The sequence below is a fragment of the Mustela nivalis genome, assembly GCF_964662115.1.
Source record: "Mustela nivalis genome assembly, chromosome: 2".
Classification (NCBI taxonomy): domain Eukaryota; kingdom Metazoa; phylum Chordata; class Mammalia; order Carnivora; family Mustelidae; genus Mustela; species Mustela nivalis.
This window is the reverse complement of record NC_139021.1, coordinates 114,384,356-114,407,776: the sequence shown is the minus strand read 5'-3', so window position 1 is coordinate 114,407,776 and position 23,421 is coordinate 114,384,356. Positions and strand designations below refer to the sequence as shown.

At 41.3% G+C, this 23,421-nt stretch overlaps 1 protein-coding gene across 5 annotated transcripts in view; it reads right to left on the bottom strand.

Moving 5' to 3' along the window:
- The window catches only part of ASAH2 (N-acylsphingosine amidohydrolase 2), a 94,717-nt gene that overhangs the window by 28,116 nt on the left and 43,180 nt on the right, over window positions 1–23,421 (bottom strand). For 4 of the 5 annotated variants that reach the window (XM_082721086.1, XM_082721087.1, XM_082721088.1 and 1 more), the window contains 4 exons: window positions 22,698–22,775; window positions 8,270–8,390; window positions 6,451–6,576; window positions 1,393–1,479 (listed from right to left, as the gene is read on the bottom strand). In XM_082721086.1, the coding sequence (XP_082577212.1) occupies window positions 1,393–1,479; window positions 6,451–6,576; window positions 8,270–8,390; window positions 22,698–22,775 (412 nt within the window). Of the gene's footprint in view, window positions 1–1,392; window positions 1,480–6,450; window positions 6,577–8,269; window positions 8,391–22,697; window positions 22,776–22,870; window positions 22,989–23,421 lie in introns of those variants that run through there. The other variant, XM_082721090.1, reaches the window with a different exon arrangement.

Sequence of the window (23,421 nt, the reverse complement as noted above, 5' to 3'; positions counted from 1 at the left end):
GATTAATTGATGCTTTTTCCATCTCATGGGAAATATGAGTCAGCATTTCAGAAACAGCTTGTCCCACCTTACCACATGCCCCTTTTCCTGACACCTGCCTGTCTCCCACCCCCAATTCGACAGCCAAGTGGGGGTTCTTGGAGCGAGCTGTCAGTAACACCAGCTGCCTCCCTGATTAGGAGCAAGGTTGTTCCTTACTGGGAAGAGAATCCAGAATGTGGGACAAATCCCTGTGACTCCCAGGCCCAGAACAGTAACAGCATTTCTGACACCAAACTGTGTCTAAATAGAATCGCTAAATAGAATCTATTAATCTAGAACCATCCACTGGTAATACCACAGTAATTAGAAAGAAACTGTAGCAATAAGGCTGGCTGGTGCCTCACATTTTTAAGGGTGTTTTAGTTCTTCCTTTGTTGCTCCTGAAACATTTCAGGACCCATGAGCAAAATATTTACTGAAACACATGCATGGGCTCACACATACGCAACAAAGGTACAAGTTAGCCACGCGAAAGAAGAGATATCCAACTATGGAAGAGATCTCATCCTGAGGTCACCCTCTGTCTTTTCAGCCAGAAATGTGTCTCCAGAAGAGTGGAGGCAAAATATGGGGCCACAGGGGCTCGTGGGTGGCTCAGTTGGTTGAGTGAACGCCTTCAGCTCGGGTTGTGATCCCGGAGTCCTGGGATCAGGTCGCACATCGGGCTCCCTGCACAGCGGGGAATCTGCTTCTCCCTCTGACCCTCTCCTTTCTCATGCTCTCTCTCAAGTAAATAAATAAAATCTTAAAAAAAAAAAATATGGGGCCACAATTTCACAGAGGGAGAAGCAGAAAGAAACTCCTCACAATCTCATTGCAAACCAGATTCACTCCTCATCAAAAAATATCTTTAAAAGAAAAGAGAAGAAAATAGAAGATGGACAGTTGGGTCATATTGAAGACTAGGAACTAATCTGAAGGCAAATTGTAGGCATGAAGAGCTGCCCTGCTCAGTGTGTCCTTGCCACCGAAGACATTAAGAACAGTCAGGCGACAGGACAGCAAAAGCCAAGAGAATCTGGACCAGTCCGGTCATTGCGGACACCGTGTTAGCTAAAATCTTACACTCTCTATCGCCGTGCCGTCTGAGGCAGGCACCTGGATGGAAACAGGATGTTTCCCCGAGTCCTGGTTTTCAAAAGATTTCCTGTAAGAAGTCAGATGAGCCGTCAGAGAGAGGTTCCTGCATGCTGTTGGAAGAGCCTTCCTAGAGGGCCGGTGCCAGCTGACTCCATGGCTAGCATGAGCTCTTGCTGCCTCTTACCATGAAAGACTTCATCGTGAATGCTGTCGGTGGGTTTTAAAAAACAACGTTAAATGAAGGTGAAAAAAGTGGTGCCCACAGCTGACCTTTGCTTTCCTGTAGATGATCCGTCCTATAATCTGCGTGCTCTGGAGCATGTCCTGTCCAGGTCCCACAGCAACGCACATGCTGGGCTGCAAGACAGGGAGACAAGGCAGATGGGCGGTGAGGTAAGCCGAGGGTCCAAGCAGTGCGGCATTGCAAGGGAGGCTAAGTCAGAGGAGTTTCTAAGCCACATGCTAGCACTTCTGGTCAGATAGTCTCTCAATTTACAGATTATGAAAAGCAAAATCATTCATGGCATTGGAGCAGGGAAAGTCTTCTGAAATCACCTATTGTAACAAAATTTTTTTTGTTACTTTATAAAATTTTTTTAAAAAATTTATTATGCTCAGTTAGTCCCCATGCAGTACATCATTAGTTTTTGATGTCATGTTCCATGATTCATGGTCTACATATAAAACCCAGTGCTCCATGCAATACGTGCCCTCCTTAATACCCTTCACCGGGCTCACCCATCCCCCACCCCTCTCGCCTCTAAAACCCTCTGTTTGTTTCTCAGAATCCACGGTCTCTCATGGTCCATCTCCCCCCTCCAATTTCCCCCAACTCACTTTTCCTTTCCTTCTTCTAATATCCTCTGTGTTATTCCTTATGCTACACAAGTAAGTGAAACCATATGATAACTGATTCTCTCTGCTTGACTTATTTCACTCAGCATAATCCCCTCCAGTTCCACCCATGTTGATGCAAAAGTTGGGTATTCATCCTTTCTGATGGCTGAGTAATATTCCATCATATGTATGGACCACCTCTTCTTTATCCATAAACAAGCAGCACCTTACTTTTACAGATTAGGAAACTGAGGCTTAGGTGGGTTGGATGATTTGTCAGGGTTGGTACAAGTAGCTAATATCTGAGTTAAGACCTAAAGCCAAGTTCCCCACTGGCTGCATATCTTCCTACCTGTTTGTTCTTGCCTATGGTTCATGATTGCCTTGAATTGAAACTCAGTTAAAATTATACTGGAACAACTATATGATCTTTTGCGAAAAATCAGTATATAAATCTGGCTCTCTACTTCACTTCTTATACCAGATAATCTTGAAAGGGACCAGATAACTCAATATTATAATTGAAAATTAAAAAGTATTAAAAGATAATATGGATGACTACCTTCTTAATACCTTTTGATTCATCCATATTGAGTTGGGTTTTTCTCTCATTTGCAGTCAAAAGCATCCTATATGTGTGGCAAAATTATCACATTGTACTCCTTAAAATTATACAATGTTGTATATCAAGTTACATCTCAAAAGAGCTGGGAGGGAAAAAGAAAAAAAAATCCTAATGGATACACAAAAGAATATAGATAAAATAGGTAATTTGGGGCTCCTGGGTGACTCAGTGGGTTAAAACCCTGCCTTCGGCTCAGGTCATGATCTCAGGGTCCTGGGATCGAGCCCTGTATTGGACTCTCTGCTCAGTGTGGAGCCTGCTTCCCCCCCACCGCCCTACATGTCTCTCTGCCTACTTGTAATCTCTGTCTGTCAAATAAATAAATAAAATCTTAAAAAAAAAAGGAAATAGGTAATTTGCAAAAGAAGTGCAAGTGGGTCATTCAACATAAAATATTTTCAATCTCATGAATAATTAAATATAAATTTAAACTACAAAGAGAGAACTCTTTGTGTGTTGTGTTGGCAAAAACTTAAAGGCTGATAAACCGGGTATCAGTGAGGGTTTGTGGAAATTGTCACTCACGCTCTGCAGTGGGGGGTTGGAGGGGAAGGGACTGACGGGTACCCCCAGGGGGCTGTCTTTCTCTTTGACAACAAATTCATTTCTAAGACTTTGTCCTAGGGGTACCTGGGTGGCTCATTAGGTTAAACTTTGGCTCTTGGTTTCAGCTCAGGCTGGTGAGATGGAGCCCCAGAGCCCCACATCAGGCTCTGTGCTCAGAGGGGAGTCTGCTTGAGAGTCTCTCTCTCCCTCTGCCCCTTCCAAATAAATAAGTAAATCTTAAAAAAAAAAAAATGAATATGTCTTAAGTGAGACTCATAGGCATGTGAAAATATGTACAACACACAACACACATAGTGACCAGAGCATGTTTATGTGACGGAAAAAAGAAAAAGAAGGGAAAGAGGGTGTGAAGGAAGAGAGGGAGGGAAAGAATGTTCTCATCAATGGATCAAGAAGATGTGGTATAGATACACAATGGAATACTATGCAGCCATCAAAAGAAATGAAATCTTGCCATTTGCGACAACATGGATGGAACTAGAGCGTATCATGCTTAGTGAAATAAGTCAAGCAGAGAAAGACAACTATCATATGATCTCCCTGATATGAGGAAGTGGTGATGCAACATGGGGGCTTAAGTGGGTAGGAGAAGAATGAATGAAACAAGATGGGATTGGGAGGGAGACAAACCATAAGTGACTCTTAATCTCACAAAACAAACTGAGGGTTGCTGGGCGGAGGGGTGTTGGGAGAAGGGGGTGGGATTATGGACATTGGGGAGGGTATGTGCTTTGGTGAGTGCTGTGAACTGTGTAAACCTGGTGATTCACAGACCTGTACCCCTGGGGATAAAAATATATGTTTATAAAAAATAAAAAATTTTAAAAAAAAAAGAATCTTCTCATCAGTATGGGACAGGTGGACTCGTTTATGGCTGAAAACTATGGCGTTAGCTTAAGTGATATTTTCAAGTATATTCACTGGAAACAAGAAAGCAGGTTCCAGAACAGCATTATGGCAGGACCTCATTTATAAACAACTCTACATGCAGATAAGTGCCTGGACACAGAAAATGCTGTCTGTAAGGACAGTCATTAAACTTGTAACAGGTTAATTGTGTTGGCTGTGTTAGGGGCTTCTCATTTACCTGTTTTGTTTTCTGAACTTTTCAATATTATTTGAATTTTTAACAAGCATTTAGCTTTTTTTTTTTAACACCAAAGCTAGTTTCTAAAGTTAAAGAAAATAATCTGTTTGAAGAAGCAGGGTTAAAGCAAAAGACATTGCAACATTGCCCTCTTTGAGTTTCTTAAGCAAATCACAATTTCGTTCAGAAAGCCGTCTCTTCTTGAACAGTCACTGATTCCATTTTCAGTTCCAGATAAGCCTAAGGTGATCATGGCCATTCGCTAGGCCTTGCCAAAGACTGGGCAGAAACCCCAGTTCAAGCCAATCAACACATACCATTTCCCCAGCAAGTGCTTTGGTCCAGGAATGGGTATGTACCTCCACTGACCCAATCAAAACCAAAAAGAACTTTTATTCCATGGTTAGAAGAGAGGTTTTCTCTTCTGCCATAGATGTGGGGAGAAAAGGACACCTTTCTCTTTGTGCTGATTGCCATCTTGCAAACACTAGGGGAGTCAATCTAGCAATGGAACAGAACAGAGAGAAATAGAATTCTGTTGTGGGAGAGGGTGTGATTTTGTTGTAATTTTTTATGATTACCCAGTATGTTCATGGTAGAAAAAAAATAAAAATATAAATAGAACAAAAACAACAAGTAAGATAAACAGAATAAACACTCCCTGTAGTAATGCCAAACAGAGAAAAACCAGGGTTAACAATTCAGTGTGTTTCACTTTGTCTTTTTACTGGGACCCATTTATTTTCAAAACTACAATCATAATGAATACACAATATTAAATGCTGATTTTCTTAATCAACATGATGTACTATGAGCTTTTTCCCACATTAAGTATTCCAACCTAACACACTGAATTGATGCATTATATTCTATTGCAAATAGATCTCAGAATTTATTTAAGAATTGCAACTCTGAATTTTGGAATTTAACAAGTAATCTTCAATGTGAATTAATAATGTGTGGAAATTCTGCAAATGAAGAATAACAAAGCCATACTTTCTATATAAACATGGTAATATATAATAAAAAGGTATAATTGTTAAAACTATACTACTCATTGGGTGGCATTGACTAGAATAGAAGAAATAGACCAGAAATGATGTTTAATGAAAGGAATATCACAGTGACATGTTCTATAGATACAAAGAATAGCATCTTCTCCTCACATCAAAGCCAAAAACAAAAAACCAAAAAAAACAAAAACAAAACCTGTAAATGAACATGGCAAGGAAACAGTTCAATAAATGAGGGTACATACACGCGTTCTTCTTGTCTTTACATTTTTTTTTAAGATCTTATTCATCTATTTGGAAGAGAGAGACAGCAAAAGAAGGAACACAAACAGGGGGAGTGGGAGAGGGAGAAGCCGGCTTCCCACCAAACAGGGAGCCCAATGCGGGACTTGATCCTGGGGCCCAGAGATCATCACCTGAGCTGAAGGCAGACGCTTAATGACTGAGCCACCCAGGCATCCCTCATTCCTATTGTCTTAAAAACCTAACATACAGACCTATATAGGGTCATAAAAAGATTTTTAAGAACTATGAGGTAGAAAACTCAAATCCCAGACCAATAAAAAAAAATCAATAAATAAGTTACAAAATTTTATCCATGAATACTTAGAGGAGTACATGAGAAAAAGTGTGACAGTCATAACTCCTCATGGAGGGGGGCAGGGAAGGAAGTGAACAGGACTCACTTCCTACTGCTGTCTGTGTTTTCCATGTCATGTGAGTTTTCACAGCAAGATATTTTGTTTGTGACTTTAAAGAAAATTTTTTAAAATGTCAATCTTAAATTTTTAAATAAAAGCAAGTGAACAATCAAAAAAAATGTCAATCTTATATATTTTTTAAAATCCGGTAAAATTATCATCAGTGAAAAACATCTCAGGTAGGCAATTTTGGTATTGACTTGGAACAACAGAAATGCCAAGGCGAAATGTTCCAGACTGTCCAAGTTTGGGGAAGGGTATTGTATCTCTGACATTGGCTAACTGTCTCACCATTCAAAAAACTTAGAGGTCAGTCCAACGGGAAACTAGAATTTTACCCAATCATACTTTAGTGGGTGCTCCTGAGAAGAGCTAGAGCTAGCAGTTGGTAGGCCTGTGTACACTTGAGGAAAACATAATTATTAGTTAATGGTGGATATTTAAGCATAAAATGCACATGAGATGCAAAAATAAAGATTTCATGTCACGATTACCTACCCCGCCAATGGGACAAGAGCTATTGGCATTATCACAGGACTCTCCTGTGTTGATGCAACGTGGGCCAAGAACATTGGGGGACACATCTCCCAAGTTTGATGAAGCGAAGGCTGCCACATACGGCCCCTGCCAAAAGAAACATCCAAGTGTCTTTTATTTCTTATTTCCCATAATGATGTCCATTAAAAATGCAAACATTCAGTTCACTCTGGTGAACTGTTCAAAATCATTTGCAGACAATTAAAAGAAGGAGGTATAACATTCTGAAAAAATTTCACATGGCAGTCCACATACATATTGTTACCCATGATTGTCCAATGATCAATAAAGCCATTTCAAGTAGGAGAGTTTCAAACCTGTGCCACAACAGAAACATTTTTGACAAGGAATGCAGCCTACAACAACAACAAATTATAAAATGCTGACTCATCAAGCTATTCTCATATGGTATCTGGAGCTCAGAGATTTTCCTTGAAAAATAAATATCCTACTGGCTTAAAAACAGTATAGTGAATCCAGATCTTCCTTTGGCAACACTGAACCTAAATACAGCCTCTACCACCCAGATCTCCCTCTGTGTAGCTTTTCTCTTATCCCGACAACCTGAAGTAACAACACAGAAGGTTTCTGAATGGTACAAGACGCTAACCTCAATCCAGTTAGCTGGTCTACCATTCCACTTTCAGTATCATCAGTTTTCTTAGGGAGAGAGAAAAACAGGTATCGGAGATCATATGTCTCTTTTTATACCAAAAAGGTACCCTAAATCAAATTGCCTCGCACCCAGTGATAATAAATGGAAACTTCCTTTCTTTTCCCTAAAACTCAAGCTCAAATGAAAAAAAAAAAAAAAAGTATTGGGTCAACAAAGAGATAAAAGATCAGATCAAATGTACATGGAACCAATAATTTTTATGTCACTACACACCTTTTAGATATTTATTCTACCCAAGGGCCTGGGGCTCTCATCCTCTTCTATTCTGCATTTGGGACTTGGACACCAGGGTCAAACAGAACAGGGTCCCCCCACCACCACCTAGTTGTCTGTAGTCGGTAATTTACACAGCTTTCTGAAGTACACAGACTGAGTTTTGGCCCCCTCTCTAATTCCAGCCCTCACTGCATTTCAAAGTTTAAAAAAACAAGTCTGGGGCATTAGGGCTGTCTCTGACTTTGGCCTTAGCGAAGGAAAGTAAGACAAACTCCTTGAAAGGAATTTTGCCAATAACAGGGAAATCTGAACCAGTGAAAAAGATGCATCACCTTACCCTCCGTTGGGTTCTTAACACTATTCAGAGGGTGCTTAATACCTCCATAGCTCTGGAAACAGAAGTAAACATCAAGACAACTTATCATATTTCCAAGTTGGTCAAAAATCCTGAACTTGTCCTTCCTTATCCAACCAACTGCAACTTGATGAAACCATCCATAGAAGTAGCATTTGACACTTTTGACACATTTGACACAGTTAGCCATTTTAAATTTCTCTTTCCCCGTCAGGGAGGATGGAGAAATCTTCTTCAAGCATGTGAGTATGTGATGCCCATAATAACGCTTGACAGGATTTGAATTTGCCATTTGAATTTGTCAAATCCTTGACAGGATTTGAATCAGCCATTCTTTATTATTATTATTATTATTATTATTGTTATTGTTATTAATATTATTATTATTATTATGTTCGGTTAGCCACTGTATGGTACATGACAAGTTCTTGATGTAATGTTCAATGATTCATTAGTTGAATCAGCTATTCTGAGCATGGCATGAATGGTGATAAGTGGGTGAAGAAGATGCTTCCAATGACCCATATTCTCACCTGTCCAGGTAGATAGCCTTTGTTCTTCTCTTGCTCAAAAAGGTACGAGGCATAGCCCATGTTGTCGCTATTGACGAGATGATTGCTGTTGTTCATGCTGACCGGGTGGATGGCAAACCAGCTGTAAAAAGAACAAGGAGCCAGACAATGGGGGCAAAAACAATGACTGGGAGCTTATGTTTTCCCCAGCAGGAAAGGAAATTCATTTTAATGAGAGGCATTCCGCATTTAGGTTCTTCCATTGTTGGGGAGCCCAAATGACTAGTCATATGCTCCAGAAGTCTGATCATTTACTGAAATTAAAAATACAAATCTCTATTTTTGTAACTGTGTCATCATCATCATCATCCTCATCATCATCTTCAATATCACAAGATTTAACTAGACCCAAGACTGGTCAGTGACCAGACAATATGGCTAAAATGCTGTATAGGCACAGATCTTGTCCTTTAACACAGATGCACATAATAATTATTAAAATCAATCCTATCTAATTCAGTAGACATTTACTGAGGTTCTGCTGTGTGCCAAGCACGGAATAAACTCAGTTTATGCTCAGAATCTTGCAGAAGACAAAAATGTAAACAAATGGCTTTAATACAGTGTGGCAAATGTTATAAAGAGATAGGCATAAAGTGTTTGGGGACTGCAGATGACTAGCAATTAATTCTTAAGGGCATTGCAGGGGAAAGGCACGACAAAGAAAGTGCAGAGAGGTGTGAAAGAGGCTATTACACATAATTTGATGTATCCTTGTGCATAGTAATACCTCATTTAAGTGTAGAGCTACACAGTTTAACAACTAATTTCACATCTGTTACCTTACTTGAACTTCACAAGAACCCTGCGAACTAGACAGTCGTTCCCTCCACTCCAAGGTGTCTCAGAGATGCAACGTGGCAGCCTCGTCAAGGACCAAGACTGAAGTTCGCATCTCAGGAAACCTTGTCCAGTGGCCTTTGTAGGATCAAACCTCCACACAGGTGAAAAAGAGACCTACAGAATGGAGGGCTATAAAGCAAATTCACTCGATGACTGTTCCGGAGAAGAGAGACACCGATTCCTAAAGTCTCAGGCCAATATAAGAATTGTTTAAAAAAAAAAATCCTTCGTTGATGTAAGTCCTTGCTGAAAGCTTTTTTAAGCATTTCAGCTTACATTCCTACCTAAGTAATAGCGCTCAAAGCTGAACATTTACTTAATGACTAGGGATGTTTCTAAACCTCAAGGCTGTCATTCAGGATTCAGTCCTCATTGCCCAACTGATGTATATGTAGGTCAGAGACGGCCAGCACCACACCCATGAAAGCTGGGCAGGCAACATGGATGGGTGAAGCCGGTTGATGGAATGAGGACTGGCATGAACTGTGGATACCTGGAGGCATGGCTGCAAGACCCTCACCTCTACCATGCTGCTTATGAGAGTCTAAGCCAATGCTGCCAGAGCTTGCCTACATCCATGGTTTTGTGAAATGTTTATCAATTTTAAAACTCTTAAAAAAGTAAAGGACACGAGAGGGAAGGATTGGGCGGCTGTGCAAAATGGGGGAAAGGGAGTAGAAGACACAGGATTCCAGTCATGGCATGAATCAGTCATCGGTGTGAAAGGCACAGCACAGGAAATAGAGTCCATGGCTCTGTAACAGTGTCGTATGGTGACAGACAGGAGTCACACTTGTCATGGGCATAGCAGGTGGCATACAGAAATTGTACATGGCATCACTTCATTGTATACCTAAAATTAATGTAACATTGTGTGTCAACTATGCTCAAATAAAAAAAATTGAAATTGAAAAAAAAAAAAGAAGTAAATAACATAGGATAAAAGAAGAATGGTTACCAGAGGAGAACCTTCAAACACATAGGCAGCAAATGTAGTTTGTGAACTCTTTGGATTCCGATTCAAATAAAAGGACTGTGAAAACTCTTTAATGATACAAACAGGGAAAACTGAAAATAGACAGTTAAGAAATTATTGCTAATCTTGTTGGCTATGATAGGGGATTGTAGTTATACTGTTTTTATGTTTTTACTGGATAGAGCTACACACTGAAATATTTATGAGTGAAATGATTTGATATCTGGTATTTGCTTTTTTTTTTTTTTTTAAGATTTTATTTATTTATTTGACAGACGGAGATCACAAGTAGGCAGAGAGGCAGCCAGAGAGAGAGACGGGGAAGCAGGCTCCCTGCTAAGGAGAAAGCCTGATGGGGGGCTCCATCCCAGAATCCTGGGATCATGACCTGAGCTGAAGACAGGGGCTTTCCCCACTGAGCCACCAGGTGCCCCCTGGTATTTGCTTTTAAAAGTCTTTTAAAAAACAAACCAGAAGTAGAGGAGGGATGGAAGAGAGTGGCAGGGAATTGCTAATTACTGAAGCAGAATAAGAGTTGCATGGAGATTCATTAGGCTAATTATGCTAAATTGACATATATTTGAAAATTTCCATAATAGTTTTTTTTTTCATGTTGACATCCATTTTGAACTTTTCTTTTAAACAGCATTAGGCCAAACCACCAGTCTATAAGCAAAATTCAATCCCCAAGGTATGTATTTGTTACGATGTAAAGGGATGGATATTTAGGCTAAAGGGAATTCTAAGATCATCTCCTAGAAGTTACTTGCAGAGTTTCTATATTTAAAAAATAAAAAATAAAAATAAAACCCTTACCCTAGTTTCTTTGGGGTGTGTGTGTGTGTGTGTGGTTTGTCTCTTTCTCCTAAAACTCAAGTGCCAGAGAAAATTCTAGTCAACTAGTGTTTTCCAGGTAGCTGGGAGTCTGTTTTTTCCCTTCCACCTAGTTTGGAAGGGAAAGGGGGTAGAGGCCATGACAGCTCCTTGGCTCCTGGACCAAAATGCTTGTGTCTGATAGGACTGCGGGGTCAGCCACATTCGGCCAGACTGCAACCTCTCCAGTGTGAAGGAAACCTGTCGGACAATTTTGTCAACAATGGTTATCATTTAGCACTGATTAGGTGAAGGATTTTATGCTCAGGATCTCATTTCGTTCTAACAAGAATGCTTTGAGTCAGATGCTATCATTGTCCTTACTGTACAGCTAAGGAAGTGACCTCTCCGAATGAGGCAGTAATCTGACCAAGGTCACTCCGTTGTAAGTCAAGAAACAGGTCCATGAATATGCAGGTTTGTCAGATCACAAAGCCCAAGTTCTTATCTGTCATGGGATACTGGCTCTGTTCCTCTGTTTCATTCACTGGCTCATTGAGTACACATTTCATTAACTTTGATTCTGTGCCAGGCGCTGGAGACATGGAGATGAACAAGGCGTCATCTTGTCCTTGAGGAATGCTTCACAGCAGAGGGGACATCTGAGCTGGGTCTTTAGAGATGGGTAGGAACTTGGCAAGGGGATCACTGGAGAAAACTCATTCGTAGCAAAGGCATGGGGATGGGAAGGGGCATAGCGGGTTTGGAGGTTGGATAGTTCATCTGGCCACAGCAGAATGGGTAAGGGCGGGGAGACATGACATGGCAATTGTTCTAATTATTCAATCGGCATGAATTTATGAGTAGACAAGCATGTGGTTGGATTGTGTTAAACCCCAATGAACACAGAGAGGAATCAGGTATGTCCCCTACCACCAAGGAACAATAATATCTGGAGAGAAAGCAAATGCTGAAAATTGTGACCTGTTAATTAGACTAAAGACTTGAATTCTTATTGATTTCATGTGTTTACTTTCATTTATTTCAGGCCTTAGAAAATTAATGGAATCTTTTTCTTTATGAAACTGAAAAAAAATAAGTATTTGAAAAAGTTATTTGATATTTCAGAATAAGAAGATGCAATATATTTCTTCTTCTGGCCTTTAGAATATGTGCTATTGAAATATCAGGCTTGTCACAGCAACCAAAGTACTATGGCAATAGATGAATTTTTATAAAGATACACAGAAAAGCAATCATTCTTAGTTTAAGAAAGCTGCACTCACAAGTTATTTTATCTGGTCAAAAAAAAACGTTCTTCAAAGCAGAGTTCAAAAGAGAGAAAGAAAGATGAAAGTGGTTTCAAAAGAAGTTAGAATATGGATATAAAAGGATATATATGCCCCTATTAATACAACTCTAAAGGGATACCTGGGTGGCTTGGTCATTAAGCATCTTCCTTCAGCTCAGATCATGATCCCGGGGTCCTGGGATCAAGCCCCACATCAGGCTCCCTGCTCAGCGGGGAGTCTCCTCCTCCCCTTCCCTCTGCCTGCTGCTCCCCCTCCTCATGTGCTCGCTCTCTATCTCTCTCTAATACATAAATAAAATCTTTCATAAAATAAAATAAACACTTCTAAATAATGATTAGGTCACAGCTAAAGCAGGGCCCTCTGGGGGTAGTAGGATACAATCAAGGTACCAGGGAAGGTCAGAGGTTTGAGATTTTATCCCAGTCTGTAGCACCGTTACTTAAAATTTCTGGGTCTCTGTTTCCTAAGACTGAACAGTAATAAATTTTGACTATGCTTTGTGACTCAATACGGAGCAAATTAATATAGACTATTCTAAGTATTCTCTCCTTCTGGGTCACTGAGGCATTTTCTAGGGCCTCTTTTAATTCAGATACTCCGCACTTCTTACTCCACAACAGAAAAAGAAAAGCCAGGTGCAAAAATGGAGCTGCTTCTGTATTCTAAAACAGTGACAAACCCGCCCCAAGTGCCATTTCTTCCAACTGGGCCATCACGTCCAGCATGAATGCTGTACTTTACATAGGGATGTGTTCCAAAGGGATAAACAGAGGCTGAAATCCAGTCCTTGCCTGGCTCACGGAGCTCGGCACCTCAGTCAGCCCAGAGAAGGGAACGCCTGTGTATGCTGGGCACGAAGGTCTTCTGCACTAATGGCAGCCCTCTCCAACTTAAATGTCCACCAATGGGGAAGGAGAATATTGTACATCCATTCAAAGGTACTGTTCATGAAGATATGTAATAGTATGGGATCCTTTGGGGTAAATACAATATAGGAAGCTGCAGTAGGTTGAACAGCGCCCCCCTCCGCCACCATATTCACGTCCATCAGATCCTCAGAATGTGACCTTATGTGGAAATAGTCTTTAGAGATATAAACAAGGGAAAGAACAAATGAAATCATATTGGCCTGGGTTGGGTCTTACATCCAGTGACTGGTGTCCTCATACCAAGAGGAAAGGAATAGAGAGATGCCCTGAGACATCGAGAAGTAGGCGATGTGAAGAGAAGGGTCTACAACAGAAGCTGGGGAACACATGGAGCAGAATCTCCCTGAGAGGATCCAGGGGAAACCAACCCTGCCACCTGATTTTGGATTTCTGGCCTCTAGACATGCGAGAGAATCAATTTCTATTGCTTTAAGCCAGTCAGACTATAAGAATGTGTTAGGACCTCCTTAAGAAAGTGCTACAGAGGCCCTATGTTTTAGCAGCTAGAGTACTAGCTCTAGACTCAGACACAAATTGTTTAATCTAGTGGAACCTCAGTGTTCATTTCTGTAGAATAATGATAACTGTAGTATTTGCCGCCCATTTGACAACCAAAGGAGCAAGTAAGCACATCTACAGTGCTTAACACAATCAATGATCTCCACAAGGAATGGAATGGATTACCACTATGATGAGAAGGATGGTTCTAATCCTGACCCCGCTGCTGTAGCTGATGATGATGATGGTCATGAGAAGGGGGAAAAAGATGCAAAGCTCTGTGTGTGTGCATGTGTGTGTGATAAGATTAAGACAACACTAAAACATAGGGTGCATGTGGACCTGGGTATATTCAACCCACATCACACACACATGAACTAATGAAAGGAAGAAACCTTGCCCTCCTGTGGCACAAATGTAAGGGCTTACCAAATACCCAGAGTCGTCTACTTCCCCATCTCACTAGTAGGATAGGACCTGTGAAGAGCTCTGGCCAATCACACCAAAGCAAAACGACCACCCAAATTTTATGGGACTTTGTGTGGGGGGGAAATGTGCACATTTCAAGTCCTTAACAGGTTAAGCCACTAGAATTTCATGGTCTGTCTGCTGTGGCTCCTGGAGCAAATTACCCTAAACCACACACCCCTTTTCCCCTCCCTTACAGTCTTCACCCTGCCCCACTACAAAGTATCTGGAAAGGAGAGGAAAGAGTGTTTCATTGCTTTATACTAGTTGAGTTTTTAAACAAGCAGACGCAGTGAATAGGAACCAGACTGCTCAGTATGAAAGCAAGACCATGAGCTGTAGTCAGGGGAGCCTTTCTGAAGTTACAGGTGAACTCGGTGGCCAGCATCCCCGAAAAATCTTTCTACCATCTCTCTTCCATTCTCTGCTATTTTTATTGTATTTTTTATATTCTTATTTTAATATATTTTAATATTTTTATTGTCATCTGGGACTTTCATTCAAAAGTCCCAGATGACCCTCTCAAAACGTTACTGGGGAGATAGCTGGTTTCGGGAGGTCCCAGTAAGTCACTGCAATCAAAATTCTTCTATCCTAAATGGCACGATGAAGCAATCAACAAAGGCAGAACAAGAAACGGCCCAGAAAATATCTTCTAAAAATCGAGCCTAATGAACCAGGAACTGAAGGAACTGAAAGGAAGACAGAAGTGATTTGGCTTTGGGGATCTATTATTCAGAATAATCAAAGAGCAGGATAATACAAAGATGGACAAAAACACGGAGAACAACACCCCACTCATGTTTGGGTAACAGGAGTGAAAATGAGCAGAAACCTTCCAGAGGGCCGCTTGGCCACTTACAAGAAAAGGGGTAGTAACCAGCAGTCCTTTTGAGCCCAGAAATCACACTTCTAGGAATTCAAGTTTAAGGAAATCACTTGCAAATATACAAGATATCTGTTTTAGAATGCTTATCTCATTGCATTTATGATGGCAAAAACTGTAAACTAAGTATCAAATGATCGCCTATTTGTTGAGTACCTTGTCATACATAAAATGGCCTACCACACAGCCATTTAAAATGGTGACTTTAAAAAATACTTAGTAGCACTGAAAGGTACTCATAAGGTGCTTCTAGATGAAAAAGCTACCAATGGCATACAAAGTCTCACTTGTTCAAGTAAAAAAATGTATGGATATGATTAGGGAAAGATCTAACAAGCTATGTAACAAAATGGTAATAGACGCTATCCTGTCCCAGAATTACCAGGTGATTTTTAATTTTCCTCCCCTTTTTGTTTCTTGTTTATTGTTGAAATATTTTTAAATACATGAACAAAAGAGAGGAGATTTTAAAAACCACTTGAGGGACTCCTGGGTGGCTCAGTGGGTTAAAGCCTCTGCCTTCCGCTCAGGTCACGATCTCAGCATCCTGGGATCGAATCCCTTATCAAGCTCTCTGCTCGGCGGGGAGCCTGCTTCCTCCTCTCTCTCTCTCTCTGCCTGTCTCTCTGCCTACTTGTGATCTCTGTCGGTCAAATAAATGAATAAAATCTTTTAAAAAAAATTAAAAATAAAATAAAAAACACTTGATACCACCCCAAGGGTGAAGTCTGATGTAAACTATGGACTTTGGGTGATAATGATGTATCCATGTAGTTCACTGAATTTACGATGTATAGCCCTTTGGTCCCAGATGTTGATGGGGGAAAGGACAGGCAGATGGTATATGGAAAAATCTCTGCACTTTCTGCTTCATTTTGTCGGGACCCTAAAACTGGCCTAAAAAATAAAGCCCATTAAAAGGCAAAAAGTTACCCCAACCCTGCCACCGGGTCCCCCCTGCCTCCATCTATTAAGCAAAATGATCCCACGGCCAGCCAAGATTCAAGGGCTGGAGAAAGCCTCTCCATGTTTTCATGGGTCCTATCGAGGTCACTTTGTACAGAATACATGTGATAAGAGTTTTTGTTGCCACCATCCTTGGAAATTATTATATTCCATTATTTTTTAAAAAGATTTTATTTACTTATTTGATACAGAAAGAGAGAGAGCACAAACAGGGGGAGCAGGGGAGGGAGACACAGGCTCCCCTATGAGCAGGGAGCCTGATACAGGCCTTGATCCCAGCACCTTGAGATCATGACCTGAGCCAAAGGCAGATACTTAACCCACTAGGCCCCATAGGTGCCCCTAAAATCTTCCACTCAGAGATATTTTTTAAATTTCTATCAATCTTAAAAGGATAAGAGAGGGAGAAAAAAATTGAAAAAGAGAGACAAATAGCACAAAATGAAAAGATATCCCCAAAGTGTAGATATGTAAGAATCACAATTCCTAAAAATAGACTAAACTCACTTATGAAACAATGAAGATTGTCAAAGTAAGAAATAAATAAAGCTCTACGATACTCATTAGGGACACCTCTAAAATGTAAGAACAAATAAAAGTTGAAAGAAAATGATAGAAAAATATACCTGCAAATTCTAACCTGTAGAGAGCTGAGTTAGTGATGCTAACATGAGAATACAAAGATTTTAAGACAAAAATAAAATTATTACTAGATTTAAAGAGGTTCACTACAAAACACACACACACACGCACACACACTTAGTAGCCCATGGAGAGACACTGTTAATATTTCTCACAGTATTTTAAAACTTCTAGTGCTCAGCATGAGTATCTACTTTTACAGAATGAACTTTTTTAAAATTTTTTTAATTATTATTTTTAGTTTGTTTTTTTATTTATTTGACACAGAGACAAAGCAAGAGAGGGAACAGAAGCAGGTGCAGAGGGAGAGGGAGAAGCAGGATCTCTGCTGAGTAGGAAGCCAGATGTGGGGCCGCGATCCCAGGACCTTGGGATCATGACCTGATCCGAAGGCAGATGCTTAAGGACTGAGCCACCCAGGCGCCCCCAGAATGACCCTTTAGACAAGCTTGTTTTTTATTTTATGTTCTATGCTGGGAATTGGGCAGAAGAAAATGTACCTGAATATAAGCCATGATTGACTTTGGGAAATAAAATTTGGAGTTAACTTTTCTCTCTTTCTATTTGCCTATATATATATATATTTTTTTAATTTTTTAATTTTATGGTGAGTACATATTATTTTTATACTTTAAAAAAAAAAAAGTATACTTGGAGTAAAAAAGGAATAGTCTCCCAAATCTCTTCAGGTTAGGAACATTCCAGAAATCCAACAATCAAGTAAGTCCAATGCCTTCAGCCAGTTATGACAACCGGTTTTATGGGCTTTGGTTTCTGAGTTTTGTAAACTTTCTTTTTTAAAAGATTTATTTACTTATGGTGGGGGGTGCACAGATGTGAGTGGGGGCGGGGAGGAGGGATAGAAGGAGGGGCAGAAGAGACTCTAAGCAGACTCCATGCCCAGTGGAGCCCAACACAGGACTTGATCCTTTGACCCTGAGATTATGAATTGAGCCAAAATCAAGAGTTGAATGCTTAACCACTTAACCGACTGAGACACCCAGGCACCCCTATAAACTTTTGGGTTTTAATCTTTTAAATTTAACAATTCAAATTAACAAGCATGATTTATCTCTGTCACCAGTCAGCTATTATCACCCTTGTCATCAAAGAGTGCTTAGTAGGGAGCTTCACTTTAAACACAGACAGACCAGATGCAGGACAATCACTCCCCACACAGCCCGAGGCCCATCCTCCACCAGAGAGGAGCAGCACAAGTGCGCTGACAGGAAGTTGGAACAAAAAGACGGCCTCAACATGGCTGAGGCGGAACAGGAAGAAGAAATTCAGGACGTAGTAACAGAGAGCGGGGTTTCGCAAACCAGAGTTGATGCAAATGGAGAAGGTATTTGTACCAACAAAGATGAGAGGAAGTGGAGAAAGGAGAAGTCCAGAATGGCTGGTAAAGGGCAGTCACGGAGCGTTCCATGTTTGCTCCGTGAGTGGGGTGAAGAGACTGAGGGGGGAACACAGAAGGCAGAACAGACAGACCTGATTATTCAAGAAGTCATGCTCACAGATGGTAGAGAAGATTTACACATGCACACACACCCTACAACCAAGTTCTATAAGTCACCATCATCCAAATAAATTAGCTTAATGTCATAAATTGGGCTTCTCTAAGTGTGTACACCAATTATTCAAATAGGATGAACAAATCATCCTGTTGTTTTGTAACATACACCTTGAAAGAAACCCCTCAGGGTGCCTGGGTGGCTCAGCGGGTTAAGCCTTTGCCTTCGGATCAGGTCATGAAATATTATTATTATTATTATTATTATTATGAACAAGAAGATATTATTATGACCCCGGGATCCTGGGATCGAGCCCCACATCAGGTTCTCTGCTCAGTAGGGAGCCCGCTTCCCCCCCTCTCTCTGCCTACTTGTGACCTTTCTCTCTGTCAAAACAAAAAACAAAAAAGCACTTTAGAAAGAACCCCCTTACACCACCCCTTTCTGCCAGCATAAGAGGGTCTTCAGTGTATAAAACACAAGGGAGTTGAGCAATCATTCAGAAATTTGCTTAGACCTTCCTCACAGCTCTGGTGATGAGAAGCCATGCCAGACAGAGCCCAACAGGGCTGACAAGATAAGAAAAGGAACAGGAGAGTCCGTGACCCTCCTACAAGCTGAAGGAGAACCCGACAGGGCAGACAGGGAAGAGCAGGGAGACCAAACCTGTGCTGGTGCCTGGAGCTTGAGGAAAATGAGCCTGGCCCCCCACACACCCCAAGATCGCACCCCGCTAGCACCCAGAGCCTCAGGCGTGAGGGCTACTGGGAGAAGTGGCTCGCCACCAACCAGAGCTGCCCTTCAGATTATCTGTCCACGCTTATGACTTTGCTATGGGTGCAGACATTTGAAACCTCAGCTGGTTTTCTCTCTTCAGAGTTCCCTCTCGCCCATGGTGTCCTGTTCCAATAGGATCTCTCAAGACTTGATGTTGTGTTTTCCATTGGAGGACAGACTCCTTCTTTGGGGTGCCTTCTAGAGCTGCCCCAAAGTGGATTTTGTGAATGCCACTCAACTTCCATTTTAATTAAGAATTCAGAATGTCCCAAACATGACCTCCACATCTGGAGACAAATCATTTACTGTTTCTGCATGAGATAGCATCAAGCAAAAAGAAGCACTTTCCTGGCATAGACAGGCCAAGAAAAGCAAATGGTGCCCTTATGAATGCAAAGAACTCAATGACTTATGCAATAGGTTCACACATATAATTCTATCCCATTTTTCAGGTCACCACTCTTCCTAACCCTTCAAGAGCCTCCATCTCCCAACCCCAACTTAAAACACTTTAATGATTTTCCCTTCCTCCTGGTGTAAAGACCAAAACCTTTATCATAGCATTTAATCTCTACTACTCACTTTAACTCACTACACTTTCTCCCCCGCACTCCAGCCACACAGACCTTCTATCACCTCCTCAAATGGACCACAGGACTTTTGCACATGCTTCTCCATCTATGTTAAATGTTCCTTCACCACCACCACCTGCAGCCAGCTCCCCCATTTTGCACTTTAATTCTCATCCTTTCTTTCGTTTTTAGCTCCATTGCCACTTTCTTAAGGAATCTTTTCCCAGTCTCCCTGACCAGGTCAAGTCTTAAGAGAGCTGCACATACCTTCCTTTCATAACACTTAACCCAATTATAATTTTACAATCATACAGTTATAACCCAATTATAATTATTTGTATGACTATTTGGATACCTTTTGTCTCTACCAGGAGATTATAAATTCTACAAGGGCAACAACTCCCATCTGTTTCTGCTCATCAATGTATCTATAGTGCTAGCTGAGTTCAGGACATATACACTCTACAATATTTAATGAACAAATGAGTAACTAATAGGCTGAAGATATTATATCCACATTTGAAAAATATGGAAATTGAGTGTCTGAGAATTTAAGGGATTTGCTCAAGGAGCACAGGCATGGGGATTTGGTTCCAAGGTATTTGATTCCTGATTTCCCAGTCAGGAAATGCACCATTCCAAGGACTGGGAAGTCCTGCATGCCACATAGTAGGTACCCAGGGCAGACTTAAGGAATGAAGAAATCAAAGTAGCAAAGAATCGATTGTGGGCTTCAATATGATTTTCAGTGCAAAGAGAACAGTCTCAGCCATGATATTGGACAAATCGCATCCCCTTTCTAGGCCATAGCTGACCTTTGAACTAGATGATACCCATGCTCTGCAAATCTGAGATTCAGACTCCTCCTACCTTGGGAGTCTGCCTAACAGCAGGCACCTACATGTGGCGGCTGAGTTACTGAGCAGCCCAGACTTGACCTTATGCTTTGGATCATTTTTAATGCATTCAAAGACCAATTATCACGATGCAGTAAGAGGCAATTGCAGGAGCAATTACATCACGGAAAACATATGGCAGCTACAAAAACAATAGAAAGTTATTGCACTGTGTTGCACCTAGCAGATGGAGGAGAGCTGTTATAACCTTGACAGTTGACCCTGAGACTTCCAGACATGTTATATAGTCAGATGCAAGGAAGCAAGAACATCTGGCAAAAGGCTAACATGTTTTAGCTTTCCGTCGGCATTGCTAAATGATTCGGAAACTAATAAAAGGGAATCATGAACGGTCTCAGTCATCCTTCCAGGAGTTAGGCTAAAACAATAAGGAATAATGGTCCTTCTTCTGCCAATAAATGTGGAATTCTCTAACTAGTCACAGATGACATGCTTGTGTCCTGATGGTCTCTGCACCAAATATCCCACCAGCGTGACTCACAGTCTGGAACTAGCTCACCTTTTCAGGTCCATCCCTAGCCCCCTGTCTGAGAGTCACCCATACTCTGGCCTCACAGCTCACCGTGTTTTCAGGACTCCGTGAGAAATCCCTCGGGTCCTTCAGATCCAATGTGAACGTCATTTTCTCTATGAAGCCTTCCGTGTTGCTCCCGCATTAGTGCCAGCACCGTCACATTCCCACAGCATTTATTCATGCCCAGGTGGTAACATTCGTGACCATGGGATTTATGTTATGATTCCTTGTCTGTCTGTCTCTGTCCCCTGCCTCTAATCATTCCACTGGTCGGGGATGGGACCTTCAAGATAGGGACCATGCCTTATTCATACCCCTAGCACAGAGTTGTAGCCCTGACATTCAGAAAGTCTATTGAGTGAAACACCGGGCCAGGGGCACTGATCAGTAGATGAATTAATCATTAATGGATGGATGACTCCTATTATGTCAGCCTGGAAAATAAAGACTATTTTATCAGGGACTTTCTAGCGACCTCACCTGAAACCCAAAGAAGTAACTCCAGCTGCTAAGAATGTCAAGCAGTCTGATAAGCCAGTAATGGTGTTCTTCCCAAGTATTACCTCATTTAGTCTTGAAATGATCCTATGAGTTTCAATGGAATTCCCAGTCTCAAATGGAATGGCTGAGGTGTAAGTAGGTAAGTTAGTTCCCCCAGGCCTCAGGCTTAGTAAGTAGAAGGTTAGGATTTGAACTCAAGTCCTAAAACCTATGTGAACACTAGAACACTGCACCACCAGGCTGCCCCCCAACTAGTTACAGGGCCAGTCCTGGTGATGGTCTTTCATGTTTTCATTCACCTCTTATTACTTTTAATTAACTGTGAATTTGACTTCCATAGAAACTTTCACATACTGCCTTCACTAACACTTATTAGCAACATTTCGAGGGCTCACCTTATCCCTCACTTTGAAAGTAAGAAATCAAGACTTAGAGCAGTTAAGTAACTTAGCCAAAGTTACATAGCTCATCACAATGAGAACCCAGAGTGACCCCAGGCCACTTAACCGCAGGGCCCGTGCGCCATCTTGTGCTCCCACTGGGCATCCTCGATCACTTGGAATCCGCATGTCAAGCCATCGGCACTGTTACCCATCCAGTAGCCGAGACTCTCCGATTGCAGGGACCAAATTCACATGTGAATGCAAATACCTTCTTTTTGAAGAAAACAAAATCCATGTTTTCTTACATATAAAACGGGACTCAAATCCATGCCAAGCTGTAGTTTTGCCTCAATTCTGCTTCCATCACTAATTAGCACTGTCCTTAATTAGATGTCACTTCTTTCTTGTAGGAAAACACAAGTAAATCATCTTGAACCCACCAGCCCATGCCTGGTCAGTTAGAGCATCTTCTCATTTTACCCAGAGAGAGTGGTGCATCTCATTACGGGAGGGAAGTCCCATATATGACGTCATGAGAGAGGAATAAGCACTAGCATTGACTGAATTCTTACATCACACATCAGATGCTATGCTGCTTTCTGCACACAGTTACCTCATTTACATCGTCCTTTAACTAACCCTGTTTTCCTGCTGTGGAACTGAGCCCTGGGAGGCTGAGAGCCTTGCCCCGGGGTCCCCGGCTGGATCCCAGATGGGTCGGATTGCCACCTCTGGACTCTTAACCACTCCACAGATTCTCAGCCCCTTCTGCCACGATTCTAGTCTCTCCCTCCCCACATCCCCTCTGCAGGATTCAGGAAAGTTATCCAGACAGAATGAAAACCAAAAAGAAAAAAAAAAAAAGTGAACAGAGTACCTGAGAAGGCCCAGTTCGGCTCCATTCAAATCTTGCATTTTTAGGACGACCATTTCTTTATCAGTATTTGAAGAATACCTAGTCGGCCAAACAAAGAAACTCAGTCACTTCTATATCAGAGCCTGGCCCTCCTGTGTGACTAGCAGTAAAAGCTGACACAGAAACCAAAATACCTTTCCATAAGCCAGGCGCCCTAACACGCTGACAGTCTCACGAACCACACCCGGGACCCCATTCCTCGTCTAAAGAAATGGTTTGTAAACGCCACCAGAGTCAGAGACATCAGGCCAGCCAACGAGAGGTGACGTGTACATCTCTATGTCGTACACGTGATCTTCGATAACATACTGGTATTTCTTACAAAAAGGATCTGCCTTTGAAATTTCTACCCAGATTAAATTCTAATGGAATCTCTTAAAAATAGCAGGGACTATGCAAAATCAAAAGCATTCGTGACCTGCAGCATAAAGCAGTTCTTTCATGTCCTTTCAGTGGGCATCAGATTACGTTTTCTAAAAATCAGCTCCTTTGAAATCTACTGAAAAGTACACAGACAAATGTAAAAGGTTAAGCGGTCAAATCAAAACGGAAATATTCTTTTCCTACACTGTAGTAGGCAAGTGCTTCTCGTCTGTTGCAGACCTGGTTCAGCACGTTAAAGAAAAAGACAAATAACTATCTCCCTTCGTTGTTCCATTCAACTCTGCTAGTTTTATTTCTTGCT